The sequence below is a fragment of the Nothoprocta perdicaria genome, unplaced genomic scaffold (genome assembly GCF_003342845.1).
Source record: "Nothoprocta perdicaria isolate Ctin4 unplaced genomic scaffold, notPer1 scaffold_341, whole genome shotgun sequence".
NCBI lineage: Eukaryota > Metazoa > Chordata > Aves > Tinamiformes > Tinamidae > Nothoprocta > Nothoprocta perdicaria.
Genome location: NW_020455579.1, coordinates 88,337 through 104,215, shown reverse-complemented (window position 1 = coordinate 104,215; position 15,879 = coordinate 88,337). Strand labels below are relative to the sequence as shown.

General features: G+C 35.1%; 1 protein-coding gene across 1 annotated transcript in view; it reads right to left on the bottom strand.

The window, feature by feature from the left end:
- Positions 1–15,879, bottom strand: part of PHF20L1 (PHD finger protein 20 like 1) — a 52,542-nt gene that overhangs the window by 4,831 nt on the left and 31,832 nt on the right. The window contains exons 13-21 of the mRNA XM_026043917.1: positions 13,859–14,077; positions 13,603–13,659; positions 12,162–12,260; positions 9,519–9,683; positions 8,962–9,143; positions 6,577–6,676; positions 4,212–4,407; positions 3,460–3,829; positions 221–386 (exon numbers count right to left, since the gene is read on the bottom strand). Of these exons, the coding sequence (XP_025899702.1) occupies positions 221–386; positions 3,460–3,829; positions 4,212–4,407; positions 6,577–6,676; positions 8,962–9,143; positions 9,519–9,683; positions 12,162–12,260; positions 13,603–13,659; positions 13,859–14,077 (1,554 nt within the window). The remainder of the gene's footprint in view (positions 1–220; positions 387–3,459; positions 3,830–4,211; positions 4,408–6,576; positions 6,677–8,961; positions 9,144–9,518; positions 9,684–12,161; positions 12,261–13,602; positions 13,660–13,858; positions 14,078–15,879) is intronic.

Sequence of the window (15,879 nt, the reverse complement as noted above, 5' to 3'; positions counted from 1 at the left end):
CTTAATCCCTTTCTCCCTGCATTCTCCCCTCAGGAGATCCCCTCAGATCCCCTCTCAACCTTCTCTTCTCCAAGCTAAATAGGCTCAGCTGGCTTAGTCTTTCCTCATTCAATAGGTGCTCCAGTCTTCACCATCAACCCAGCGCCTATGTAAGATGCTATGTAAGGTGTGTTAACATTAAGAGGTAAAAGAATTATGTAGTATCCGGCAATGCAGTTACCATCAACTTCCTTTTCAATCAGATCCATTCTGCTGGTGACTTCATTCTGTACATTCTCTATGTGGGTGAGGAGATTTAGCTGCCATTGAAGATGTGTGTCCACTTCTTCTTCTGAGCCCTTCTTTTCATTACAAACAAACACAGTGTTCCCTTCAGCAGAATTCTTCTTCATAGGTGCAACAGAAAAAAAAAAGTTGCCATTTAAGACTGCTTATTTTTGCATTTCTGCTGTTGATTTCAATACTTGATTCGCATGATAAACGATGCCACTTCAAAACTGACCTTCTGAATACTTCTCAAGAGGCATACTCAAGAGTGAGGCACCATGACACATCACTAGACTAGCAAATTCCAAACACACAAGCACTGGGGACATGCAGTAGGACTGGGGGGAGGTCAAGCTTACCAGCTCAATAATGCAGGAGGACAGATTACATTTCTGTGCCGTTTATACCAATTGTAAAGCAAATCATGGAGTGCTGAATTGCATCAGTAAACCACCATGAAAAAAGGCACAAATCCCTACACTTCCTGCAATTTTAGTGAGGAAGTGAAGGAAAATTGCCTAAAACACAGTAATACYGAAGATGTGAAATATCTGCTACTTATTTTGTGCAAATCAGCTGCCAACTCATATGCTGATTTCTTCCTTCTGCAGCAATGATCCCATGCAAACTCCAGCCACAAGGCTAGGCCAGTTAAGTGTGTTTAGAGATTGTTATAYGGCTAATAATGTACAAAATGATGCACACATGAAGTAAACATAGCATGCAAGACAAAGACTGCTTTATTTGATGTAATTATTATCTCCATATTACCTTCATCTTGACGTATTTTACATATTTAGGTCATAAGTGAATCTTAATCAGTCAAAATGTTCAGCATCTACATTAACTAGCAGAACTGGCAGTTTCCATTCTGTAGCCCTCCAACTTCACATTCAGCGAAGCTCTTTCACTACTGATTACTCTATTTTAGGAACTAGCTTCACAGAAAATGCTGCCGTGCTTGTGCTTACATTGTATCAGCTTGTAGCAGATGCCAGAGCAAGGCATGCGTTGTACCACCAYATCAATGCATCATTCTCAAAATGTGCTCCACTTCATCTTTTTCCACATCACATTAAATCAAACTTAGCACTCTCTAAAATAAGTTCTTCCCCACTTTTTTTATGGATGGAGGTGGTGGTAATAAGTGATTAAAAATCTTCCAAAGATCTTGGATGGTCTCACAGGCAGTCGCACAAGCGAGTCCTGGAGCATGTGAATTGTTAATACAATATTCACTAAAGAACTGCCATATATGCCTTGCTTACTGAAGTCAAGTATTAAAAGCCACAAAAGCCTCTAAACTCTTAAAGGCTACAACTAAGGCCTTTTATCTCTCATGAAACCAAGTTTGTCTCTTCAGTGCTTTTCACTACTCAAACTATTTCACTATTTCACTGATATTTAAATCGGGTGTTTCCAAAGTAAACATAAGAATTGCCTTATTTCTTACAATTTTGGGGATCACACATACACATAACAGAATGCCACTTTCTCCTGCTGTACAWGGACTCAAAAGTACAATCATAAAAACAAAAGCATCTATTATATGAGCCTTTCAGATGCACATCACAATAACTGAGACAAATCTGCCATGACCTATTCATGTCTTTCAGTCCTTCACAGTCAGAGCTGAGATTATTATATATTATATATATATTATATATTTTATACATATAATTATATATTATATATATATTATTATATTATGTAATATTCTGCTTTAACTGGCAGACTTTCTAAAAACTCTTTTTTTCCTTTCATGACCTCTGTATTTGCTTATCCAAATGGTTAGTCCACATTCCTTGAAAAACAAGTAACTTGAAATTAGTGAATCTGAACACTCTTTAAAAGACATAAGGAGATCACAGCAGAACTATAGATGAGGAAAAGGCAAACCAATACGKAAAGCAGAATATTCAAGGTGTTGCAGCAATCTACAAGTGAGACTGCAATGCCCAGGTTAGAGTTTGGGAAGGAGAGCTGAAGAATYTTCATAAAAAAGCCAATTCATGTTACAAAGGGCAATACAATGTGGAATCCAGAATGATTTTAAGGTAGGTACAGACTAGTTCAAGGATCACTTTTCAATACTTAGTAAGTCAAGGGGGAAGATTATTCAGGCATTAGGCTGATGAGTGACAACTGAATGAGCTGGGGTCCCAAAGGAAAATAYACTTCAATACTGTCCCAACTGTCTCTCTCTAGTTTTATGGTTTAGGTTCTCAGGGAAATATTTAATTCTGTTTCCCTGTCCTTATTTTTAATTCTAAATACACATAATTTACATTGGCAACTTATGCTATTACTGAAAAGAAAATGTATTTCACACTGCTGCATGTGTCCTTACTATAAAGTCTAAGTATACACATGAGGTTTGGCATACAAGCCACCATCTCTAAGCAGAAGATGACAAAATTTTCCATTTGGGCTACACAGTTTACATGCCACATTTAAAACCAGATTTAAAAATAAACCCAAACCTCCCAAACCTGTATCTTACTAATTTCTTCCACACCAGAAACCATACCTCAAAGGGGGATGAGTTAAGTATTTTCACACAGTTGATATTGCAAAAATCAGAAAGGCTTTACTTTGCCTTTTGTTTAAAAAGAACTCATGACTAAGACCAGATTAAAAAGTTTGAGCCCACTGCCACAAGCTAATGAATTCAAACAATTAATAAAAAAATCCCAACTAAAGATCTGTGAAATATATTTGACAGAAATAATGCAATATAAAGGACTTAAAGTTCCACGTGATTGAAATCATCTTAGCTGACAAGTCATTATAAAAAAAAAAAAAAATCCTCAATCCAAAGAATAACCTACCCAAACTTGTTCCTATTTTCTCCCTTCCAAAAAAATACTTAAGTATTTTTTCAAGAGCCCTCCCTTTAAGCCTAGGGTTTTGCTCTTTTTTTTTTCCCAAAAAACACATTGGAAATGAAAAAGCATAAACAGTCTCCACACAAGCAAAACTTTAACCATAATTTTCAATTCATTCACCAGCTCAAATWTGAAACCATTTCACGGTGAAGCAAGTTCGTTCCTAATTATACTTACCAATATATTTAATGGTAAATGCCAAGTTTTAACAATGAACATATCCAAGTATTTTTGTGCATTTGGGTTTATCATAGTGAATGCATTTTTTAATTAAGATACTGCACAGATGAAAAATAATACTTACCTGATCATTCATCCCATCATCTTTAAAAGAATATGGTAAACAATTTTTATTCTCTGAATGAAATTCCTGATCTTCATCAAGACTACTTGTATCTTCATCATCTGAGCTCATAGGGTCACTGACTGCTTTGCAGTCTTGACCAAAACTCTGTGGTTTTTGGTAACTGTGTTCACTTGTGATATATGTTTCTTCCATCTTTAGGGGTAAGCTGGGTGTCTGTCTATGATTTTGACTGTGACACGTCCTTTCAAGTGGATTAACAGGGTTTGGCAAAGTCACTGTTTTTTTCTCTACCCCAAGAGTTATTTGTTCTTGTTCTTTTCGCATCCCTGAATAAGCCCACAGATGAAGGTCTGGGTGATGCTTATTTCTGGAAAAAAAAAACAAAAACAGGGAGGGGTAAGCAAGTTTAGAGAAATACTACTTAGAGCACTGAACCACTAAGCATCTACTTCTGTAACTGATGAGCACCATTATCACGAGTATGGGTGAGCTTTCGTAAGCCACTTTTCAATTTAGTATATATCCAGAATTATCTTTTAATACAAGGGTCTTCATAAAACAAAAATCACCAATAAGCTAAAAACACCAGATCTACTTAGGTGCTGAGCTGAAACTACTTCACTTTCACTCTGAAAGTGTTTAGAACATCACACAAGCAAGAATGTTTAAATAGGTGAATAATCCAAATGAGAGTATTAAGTCTCCACTACCTAAATACATACATTTACAGTTGGAGAGCTAATACGTACTTTAATATCCCAATCTTCAACTGCAGTCCATGCAATATTTCAGTTACACCATATACATCCGCCAGTAGATGATGTGTTGACACAATCTTTTTGGCATTGAGATGAGAGTAGTTTTCTTTCAAAAACGATAATCCACACATGTGTCCATTATTTAGCCAGTCTTTATCATAAAGATATTTGGCACTCCATCTCTGACCTGAGGGTAAGCAATAAACAGACTGAGGGTCATCTAAAACCACAGTGCATTTTTATTTAAAACTAGCATGCTAGAATTATATGCTGTATTCTCCTAAAAGTCTCATAACATCCATGCGAGGAGGATTCAAGATTCTGCTGCTGCATTAATACATGAACATTTAAGTCTCACGGATTTAAAAGAAACTTATTGCTTATTATGAAAATAAAAGTAAACCTCAAATCTCATGACCCTTGTTAATGGTTTTTGAAATGAACAATCTAATCAACTCTGTAAAGCGTCAGTTATGAGAAAGCCTGATAGTGCGGATGTAACTGCCAAAGTAAATTTAGACTGGCATTTTTTCTTTAATTGTTGCAGCTTACTTAAGAAATAACTAAGCACAAGTTAGAGACTGTTAGAGGCTGAATTTTATAAGGATAGATCAAAAACATCTAGTTTCTTCTGGCTTTAATTTTGCTTTAATTCTGAAGTCAGTATCTATCTAGAAGGTCTCCATGAAGGGCAAACACCTCAAAATCATCCTTCAGAAGAGTTCTTACACTCTCCTTTGAGGTATCTGGTACGAGACATAATGACATTTAAATAAATAGGTCTTAGGTCTCCATTGCTATGGCAATGTCTACATTCTTATCCAACAAGTAGGAATGATATCAGCTAATATGTCTACAGTAATTTAACCATTATGGGAAAAAAATAGAAAAAAAAAAGAAAACCAACAACTTATAAATCTGATTATGCTAATACTATTGTATACAATGAGGAACCCAGACAAACCGACCGCCTAAGACTGCTCAATTTTATATCAGACTATCATCATATAGAGAACAAAGAACGGGTTGATGGAAGCCCTTCATACCTTTCAGGAGAATACCCTATCTCCTTTCTGCCCATTATCCCAATACACTTTAAAATACTGACATTGTGAATGACCTTTTTCTCCTGACACAGAAAGAAAAGAAGGAATGGTTAGGAAGGGAGAGAAGATAAAAATTAGGGACACAGTTTCTGAATAGCAGGGGATAATGAGGTGCCTAGTACAGTGCAGGAAAAGAACACAAACCAAAATAGTTGTTCTTAAGAAAAAGTTTGACTGCTCAAGGAATATAGTGCATGTATCAAACAAGACTTTATACCATAAATCAAGCCAGATATGGGACAAGTGAAAAAGTTCTATCTGTATAGCTCTTTCCTAAATCTTCCTCTCTCTCTCTTAATGAAAAAAAAGATATATATATATATATATATATATAAACCATTGCTATTCTATAATTCTGCAAACCGGCTTCAGATATGTTTTCTTAAATTCTGAATAAAATTAAATTTCCATGTGTAGTTTCACTATCCTCTTAAAAAGTCAGATTGTTAGAATGGCAAAATCACCAAAAGACAAAACATGTGCATTTGTATCACTTGCTAGAGAAAATGAAAAACTTTCTTCAAAATCATATGGTTTGCCTCCAAATAATTGTTAAGAAAAATGGTTTCATGGACAGATTTTTTGTTGTAATTTTTAATCAATAATATATTAAATGTATTCAGTTTATAACTAAACAGACTCTTCCTAACTCTTGCTATTTCTAACTTGTTCTGGCAATCTTAAGTTCAGGATGTGCTGCTTGTGTAATACTGTTATAGCAAATTACTACTATAGGGAGTTACTACAACAAATTACTACTATAGCAAGTGCTGTTGCATATGTTTTCCCATATGCAATTATGGATTTATTATACAATTGTAAAAAAAMCTAAAAATTACTAAAATCAAATTATTATGAACTGAGATCCACAGCATTAAGTGTACTATACTAACGCATTAAAAAAAACTTTAAATAGATGCAACTGCAAGTACATACAGATCAGAGAATTTATTTTGTATAGAGTTACTTCTCAGAGTACAATGGCATTAAAAAGTCCTATGGGTTTAGGAGAATTAGGTTTGAACATGTAAAACCAAGGTAATTAACATTCTGGAGAACAATTTAGAACATTTGAACAACATGTTACCAACAGGAAAAGGAAGTTCGGCTTAGCCTCCAACTCAGAAATATTTGCCTTACCCAAGTATAACATATAACACAAAGCAGACAAAGTTGTAACAAGTAAAAGCAAGTATCTCTGCTTATAAAAAATACATAAACAGCAGCAGATAAAGGTGATTTACTCATACCTGGTGGATCTCTGCAGATATAACAGATGTACTGCTCTGGAATGCTGTCCTCTAACAACCCCATGCATACACTGTGTTGCCAACACAAGCACTCTTCACACTGACACCAAAAAAATAAAAATAAAAACAAAAAAAGCAAAAACTAAAACTAAGATAAGTGGATATACAAATAAGAAGCTTTTCCTGTATCATCAAAATGCAAGGAAAAACAGTTTTACTTAAATAGTTGTTAGATTAATATTATCTTAGAGGTCAATTTGTGCTTGGCTAGCCAAAAACATAAAGCTAAAACGTAGCTTAACTCTAGTTCTGAAAGTCACCTCAAACACAATTCCAGACTGGGACACAAAAAATTGAAGATGAAGGTTGAGAATATTTAACAATATTTTATTATAACATTCAATATTTTAGSACCTAAATATTTAAAGTGAAACAAAAGACAGGAGAATATTACAGTAAAGTAGAAAGATAATGTAATACATTACAGTATAACAGTGAAAAGTAGAAAACTCTTCAGTTTAATTATTTATATCTATAAAGCATCTCTCCAGTGCGCTAGAAAGATGTGTTTTTAATATCGCACCAATGGAAAATCTAAAAGGAAAAAGAAAATGAAGAGAAAATGAAAGAGTAGAACTAAGAAAATAAGAGAGCAAAATAGAAGTGGTAAGATACGAGGGCCTCGAAATAGCAATTGGTTGCTCTTGATGAGACGAGGAAGGAAGAAGTAAATGATCAATATTAGGCTGGCACTGGGCTTCAGAAATGGGCAGGAAACCACCACCAAGTTTGCTTTTCCTTTCCATTTTCATCTCAGTGCTTACCTCCATTTCAAATATCTGTTGTTTTATTACTGAAAGCTTCTCCTCTGCTGTGCATTTTGAGCACCAACCTACCCAAACCACAGAAGCAACCTTTCCTCGTGACATGCCACCATAGTTTCCATTTTCTCTCAACAAAGATTTTAAAATGGGGGGACCTGATCAGTGTGTATAAATACCTCATGGGAGGGCAGTGAGGAGGAGGGGGCCGGCCTCTTTTCAGTTGTGGACAGTGACAGGACTAGAGGAAACGGCCGCAAGCTGAGGCACCAAAAGTTCCACAGGAACTTGAGAAAACACTTTTTGACAGTGAGGGTGACAGAGCCCTGAACAGGCTGCCCAGAGAGGTTGTGGAGTCTCCTTCTTTGGAGATCTTTAAAACCCGCTTGGATGCAGCCCTGTGCCACGTGCTCTAGCTGACCCTGCGTGAGCAGGGGGGTTGGACTAGATGACCTCTGAGGTCCCTTAAGGTCCCAACCTTAAGCATTCTATGATTCTAAATCAGTCCATTTCTCCATGTTATCATTGCTGACACTGCTGCTTAATTCTCCTAATGTACCACTGCATTCCAATAATGCTTTCCCAGAGACGTTTTATCTTCCTTTTCCAGATCTTTAAGTCATTTCCAGGCTATTAACTCATGACAGCCATTTTTGCCTCATTCAGTTCTCAGCTAAAAAGACTTCATATTTTCAACAGTTGTACTACATTAACAGCTATACATATACAAATCTGTTGAGTACAGAAGAACACATGAATACCTGATCCTTTTCATGTTACTGACAACTCAGTTCTTCCTCACTGTAGACAGCAACCAATTTAAGCGATATATTACAAATTCCCTGAGATAAGGAATCTGTATTCCACCCCTTATTGTAGTAGGAGCAGCAGTAGCTGCAGTCTATCAAGAGATGAAAATGCTGTGCAGACAGTGTATAATCTTTGAGTGATCTCTTTTTTTCTGTATCAAATTAAGATTCAAATTCTTGGCAGTTTCTCAAATGAGTCAGTAGCTTCCAGTTTGAGAACTGTTACTGTAGAGACACACATCAGATACTGGCAAGATTATTGTCAGTATGGCAGGCCACTACATCAAGCTTCATTAAGCTACAGTTCATTATTGTGGATACAGCTGAGGCAAATTTACAGCGAGCAGAATGGTCTCTACAACTGCAAGTGCAAAACACAAGGACCAAATCTATTGCAGCAGAAGTGTTGGCATGTTCAGGATCATCTGTGGATATAAATGATCATTTGTGCATAGAAAAGCAGTTATCTTCTCAACTTTGTCAACTAGCTACATGGAAAAAAACAGTTACCTTTCCATATAAACCCGTTCCATGTAACGAATTGTTAGAAGAAATGTATTAATTCCATTCTAGAGAAAGATTTTTGTATATACAGGATGGATTCACACACCAACTGCAGAACACAGGAGTATTCTATTATTAATGTTCATCTTGTATTTAAAGTTATCTACGTAACTTCAGTTTCCAAAATTAACGGAAGGGCACACTTGATCACAAAACACACACTGAAAATACAAAGGAAAAAACACCTTTACCTGGATCATAAAGCCATTTTCTTCATCCAGTTCACAGATGCATCTTACAATTTCATTGAGAGCATCATCTTCATCTTGAGACTCTTCAAAATTAGTTGAATCGAAATCCTGATTGTATTCATCACCACTAAGTAATAAACTCTCCGTGGAAGAATCATCCAAGAACTCCATATCTGAAAGGTCTAGTAAAAACAAATCCATGTGAAATTGTGTGTGCAAAAAGATGCAACACTTTACATAAAAAAGAACTTTTGAAAAATTTTAACCTGCACATAACCGGATTACCCACAAATGCACTGATACTAGTTTAGGTTTCTTGATGAACTCTGCTAAAAGGCCTTTAATGAAATGTGACCACCTCAAAAGTAGAAATAACAATTAACCAAGCAAATACAGTACAGTACAGCTTGAAAATTGTAAGTATTTTATTTAAATCAAATATAACTAATCCTCCATTWTTACAGATACAATCCCAAACACAAAACTTTTTTTTTTTCAGATTGCCCTTTTTAAGGAATTAAACCTTCAAACTGAAAGCTGCAGCTCAGGCAACCTACTTTCTCCACTAAGGTCAACAGACAAGATGGCTCTGGGATACTGGTATGACGTGTTCTTGTCCGAGAACATGCTGCGCAATGTCAGGGAGCTCCCCGAGGACCGTGTTAAGGGAGAGGAGCATCTATCCGTGAATTCAACAGAACTGTCCTCGTAATCCGAATAATCTGAAAAGTTAACATCTAAAGGTTAACCACTGTTACAGGAGTAAAGAAAAGACATTTATGTCTACAAAAAAAGAACAAAACAACTACAACATCAGGCTCAAAAGCTGGGAATATCAACATTTAGATATTAAGATGATGAAAATGCACATATGAACTGGTAAAAGTATTTCAGAACCTATTTTATCCAGATCTTTTCAGTAAGACACATTCCAAGACTAGTATTAAATTTGTCCTTTTTACTTCCTCCCTATCTCTGTATGTATATAGGAATAATTCTTTTTACATTATCACTATATAAGTAAAAGAGACTTTTTTCTTATTGTTGCAATTCTTCCTCTCTCATTTATCATCCTTAGATAAACTCTTTTCCTTAGGTCTTGTAGCAAAATGCTACTTACCTATACACGATACCAGCTGAAAAAATGCCAAGAAAGAGAACTGCGAGTCTGTCCTTATCATGGTGGTTGGAGAGTGTCCCAGAAAAGCCCAGAGGTGATTAGAGTCACTCCTCTTACACATTATTACTTGGGAAATGAGTCGTCAAGTTTGCAATTTTCATTCTGGGGAAGTATTCATTCCTGCTATCACATGCCTCTACACTTGCAATGGGCTCCACAATACACTTGTCTGCTAAACATTTTCCATGAAGCCACTGCCAATGTTTGTTCTTCTGTCAAGAACAGAATTGTTCTACTATGCGATTCCTTGTGAATTTGCTGGAAGTCAGGAACAGAGGTGATAACCTGAAATATTCTAGAAAACTCTTTGGGTTGTATAGCAATACAACCTCAATCAAATATAATGTTTATTAATAACAGAAGCTACCTATCTTTACTGTATATGTATTTGATATGAACAATCAATCATGCACATATACAATATAAATTAAGAGATTAATTTGGGTAGAAGAGGAATGCTCACATTTTTTCCTTAAATACAGACGCAGAAGTGCATATAAGATCTCTATTTATTGGGAAATTATGAGGTATATGATTCTCCCCTAATTAATTACAAGCACTAACTTCTCTCCAGTATTTTAAATTGTATGCCAAGTCCGTCTCTCCTGTTGATTCTGCTAAATTTCAATATACTACAAACACTGAATATTTTGCATCCTCAAAATTGCAAAATAACTTCTCAATTTACCTCTTTCTTAGAAAATATTTGAAACAGAAGGCTCACAAGAATACTGCGCAGTAGTTATTCCAGATAATCTATTCATACATTTACACATATTTCAAAAATGTACCTTAAGTTGCAGCCTATTAAAACAGTTTCATTGCAAAGTTCTGCTGGAAATTGTTTCAATTATTATTTTGCTTATTTCTGTGCAAGTAGTCTGCACAGAGTGACTACGAATAGTCAGCTTGTCATTATAGTCAGAGTGTGCAGGAATGCTGTATGATTACACTTCTTTTTATCTTACACTTATGAAACTGTACTGACAGTGCTGCATCTGATGATACTGCTGTACACCTAGTGATGACACATTGCTTTTGAGTAGCTTTCTAAAATGGCAAGGAAGTACCATTACTTCTCTGGAGAAAGTAATAACTGTGATGTTTTAATACTCACAGATGAAACAGTCAGAACTACTTAGATTTTGTGGCTGTGATTTTGTGTGATGTCTTATTTTCTCATTCGCTTGTTAAAAACCAGTAAAATAGCTTTTGGATCCTTTAATAGCATTTTTTGCACATATCTTCCCAAAATAAGCAAAAAGAACTGTCAGTAATTTCTAGGCAATAGCCTCCACTAAAGTTTACAGTTTAAATTTTAATACTCCAATACACAGGCAGTGAAATATGTGAAATTAACTTACTGTGGTTCACATTCAAGTACATTATTTACACTTATTATTTACAGTACAAGCTTTAGGACAAATGCTTATCACTCTGGAGATCTATGAGGCATCTTTAAAAGCTGCTTGTGAAAAGCTCCATATATGTGGAGGATTGTTCCACATGCTTATGAGGAAATTTTTGTAGGAAAAAAAGAAGCCTAGTTTGATACCATTTTAATATCCACATTTTCAGAAATTTCAGTCAGTTGTACTATGACTGGTAGCTAGTAAAGCACACTCTCAAGGTATGCAAAAGCAAAAAGTATGTGTATCTGACAGGTATATGAAAGATAGACCTTGTTTTTGAATATTTAAATACAATCGCCAAAAACAAGAGCAGTAAGATAAAAAGTATTGTTTCAAATCCTGAAACACTTCTTTGGGTAAGCAGGTATTATACTCAAATGTTTAGTCTTCAGCAATCTATCACTTAGAGATAGGCTATAAATGCAGAAATGGCAACAGAGTATCCTTTCACCAACAGGACCAAAAACTCATTATTTGCCATTCCTAAAATTCTAGGTTCATACTGTTAGTACTATCTTAAATATTTATGTGTGAATGCCAAAAACAAGATCCACTAGTTTTGCTCATTTTCAAAAAACAAAAAAAATCCTCACATATATTAAACTTACCATGCTGTTTAGATTTCTTCTTTTTTTTCTTCTTCTTTTTCTGTTTTGATTTATGATCTTTCTCCTTTTTCTCTTTTTTCTCTTTTTCTTTCTTTTTACCTGAAATAACAAAACAAATATTTTTAGACATCAGAGATATTAAATTCAAACTATTTTGGTGATCTACTCAGATCAACACGATTCCATTTGCTTGTTATCTTTGATATTAGTCTCTTGTTAATTGATGGTAAAATAGTATATTTTACAATTTTAAGTATTGCCAAATGAGATATCATAGGATAAAAAAAAATAAAACAGCATATGGAGTGGCATATTTAAATAGCTTATAAGAACATATAACAAAAGTGTTTGGGTAGGAGAAAAAAGGCTTAATTCCATACAAGAAAAGAACAGTCTCCTTCTTTGGAGATCTTTAAAACCCGCTTGGACGCAGCCCTGTGCCACGCGCTCTAGGTGATCCTGCGTGAGCAGGGGGGTTGGACTCGATGACCTCTGAAGTCCCTTCCAACCTTCGGCATTCTATGATTCTGTGATAATGTAGACTTAAGAAATATACACTACACCTACAAAAAATAGGTGAAACACACTCACAAAACTGCTGATATTGTCAGCAGTTCTTACTGAACAACAACACTGTCGTGTAAAACTAATTTTGAATAAAATTTAATGTTTCATTTCTTGCATTGGTGTTCCTTGTAAGCCATGTTGACAATCTCATGATTATAGCTACTTCATCTTGGAAGAACTCTGTTTACTCATTCTCTCCGGATTAAATGCATCCCACAACACGTCACTGCATAACCATTTCTATGCAACTAGTTGTGAGATAAAAAAATATAAAATGTATTTGTTATTGAAAATAATCCTTAAATACGGACTTTGAGGAAATATTTCCTGTACAAAAATAGCACCTTATTATTTGCAGGGCAAGTACAAAAACAATATTTACCCTTAATTCTAAAAATTCTAAATTGAAAATTCTAATTTACATACAAATTCTTGGTTACCTATAACCATAATTTTTACGCATTGAAAAGCAAGCCCCTCTTAATTTAGAATTTTGTTCAAGAATTGCCAAATATTTTATCAGTCACATTTGGCTATTTTATTTTACCTGTCAGTAAACAGAAATAACAGTGCAGTGATACTAATTCAAATAAAATCAGCTTTGGCTTGGGACAGGCTACTGCAGTCCTGTCACAGACACTATTTGTATATTTCCAAACCCTTGTTATTTTGCTTATAAAAATATTTATTCCTCCACTACAAGCTTTCTGTATATAGAAACTGTAAGAGCTAAAAGAACTCCACCTAGGCCCTGGAAATATCTGTATACTTCTACATCAACAGTTCAGAGACATAAAGTAAAGTTATAGCTGTCTACAGTACTACTCTTCCAAACCTCTGCCTTCTTCCTCAAAATCTTCTCGTCTGTACATACCATATGTTGAGGAGCTTTTCTCTTCCAGTTTTCCTTTCCTCTCCATTCTAACTGCACCTACAAACGGAAGAAGAACATATGACATCAGCACAAGGTCTGGCTGATGACTCGCTTTCTTTTAAATGTCATTAGACAAAATGCCCTATCGCTATATATATATATTAACAAACATACAAGTAACACATTGATTTTTAATGTCTCTTTACAGTTATCTTTATTGTCTAAAGCACTGGAAACAAAAAGCATTGTAGTTTACCAACTTCTGAATGCTTGTCCTTCTCAATCACGTTCTTTAATATTTTCTCCTTCAGACTCTCAAAACATTTCTCCTTTATGGGCACAGAGTACTGTATCTCTGTCCCTTCAGAGCTCACTGATGTGGAGGACCGCTTTTTTTTACTATTCCCTTTGGGTAACTTTAGACTATTGGTTAAAGGCATTTCCAGATGTAAGGCATGTACATGGGACGAGGGTGCTGAAAACAAGAAGACAAATTTACTAGGCATTCAGTAAAAACTGCAGCCAGYTCCCTGGCTGGGTCACACCACTAAAACGTCAAATACTACTATTATTATCATCACAGTTAACGTAAGATTATTGAAAATGAATGCCTAGATCTCAGTCTTACATACAAGATATTACATGCCAAACAAACTTTATCTATTTGGAAATTTACATTCATTTTCTAAACAGTAATATTAGTCTATAAACACACTTTGCTCTACTTTTAAGTCTTTTTGTTTCCTTTTCATTTTCATGTAGCAGAAGTCCACGTCAACAAAAAGCATAAAACAGTTGATACTGTCAAAATTATTTTAATTTTTGTACTATTATGTGAACAGAAACTCTAAGCTTTTCTACAAAATTTTTGGTATTTGGTACGAAACTTGTATCTCTTTCATGTGTTTAATATTTAATATACATTTAATTTTCATATTTAATTTTCATATTTAATATACATTTGAATTATATGCAAAATAGTATGCTGTTAGAATTCAGTATCATACTGACAATTCTCATTACTCAGTAATTCTTGGATTATTTAAGGAAGGCTTTTAACTTGATGCATATTACCAAATAACACAGCTGAACAAATGTTTACATTAGAGTCTTTCATTAGTCATATTTATAAGGATATAAGGACTGTGGAATTTTCAAATATTCAAACTAAAACAAAAGCTATTTGTAAAAAAGACTAACAATATTGCTCAATACAGTAACTGTATTAGTCCACACAGTGAGAGCTCTAAGTCTCATCTAACTGTAACCAGGTAAGTCACCCTTAGGGCCTCTTGACATAAAAACCCAACCAAAAAAATCAGCATCCAAAAAATCATTTGCTAGCGTAACTGCTGAACCAAAGAAAATAATCCTGAAGGAAACCTGCTCCTTATCAAGACATTCAATAAAACAAAATACCAAGTTGATGTGGAATAGCTTTGAGCTCCTTCTTTTACCATTTGAGTATTATGAAAACAAAAAGCATTTAAAAACACAGTATTAAGATAATAATGGTAAGTTTGAGAGTCTTAAAAAGATTCTGGAGGAAGCAACAAGGTCCTGGGGATGGCTCTGTAGAAAGGCTTCCCAGCTCTGCCACGACACAAAGCAGCACCCACGTTAATCCTCTGGTTTGCTAATTCATGGCTCTCCGCTGCAGGATAGAGGCTGTTCTGCAGTTTTCAGAGCAAGGACCATGTTTTTAACACACCAGAAAGTGACGTTTCTCCACGTGACCATGTTATCAGGGTCTCCTTCTGCAGGGCCACTTCTGAAGACAGAGTAATAGGAACTTTTAAATGCATGAGAGAGAATCTGGTTGGGTCACTGCTATGTTCATGAAAAGCTCCAGAAAGGCCTTTTCCGAACGATCTCTGGGAAACCGCAGTCCCAAACAGTCTATTTCCATGAGTGAGCATTTAAACTTCATTATACAAAATAAATCCTGATCTCACACATTCCTATGTGCTCTGCTATCACTGATGGCAATGCAAACTTCACTATCTCAGTTTCTAACACCAACACAGGTGACCTGGGAGGAGTCCGTGACAAAATAACTGAGAAAGGTTTGGGGAAATATCCATCATAATAAATATCTGCTAGTTACACACACACACACACAATATATCTGAATGGCACCACTATCTAAGCTCCATCTCTATAGTAACCAGGAAAAAGAAATTATTTTTATGCCTGCATAGTCTGTTCTGTTATTCCTGGCATTTACTTTTACTAACTAAATATTACTTAATATTAGCAATATAAAGCATAAAAAGT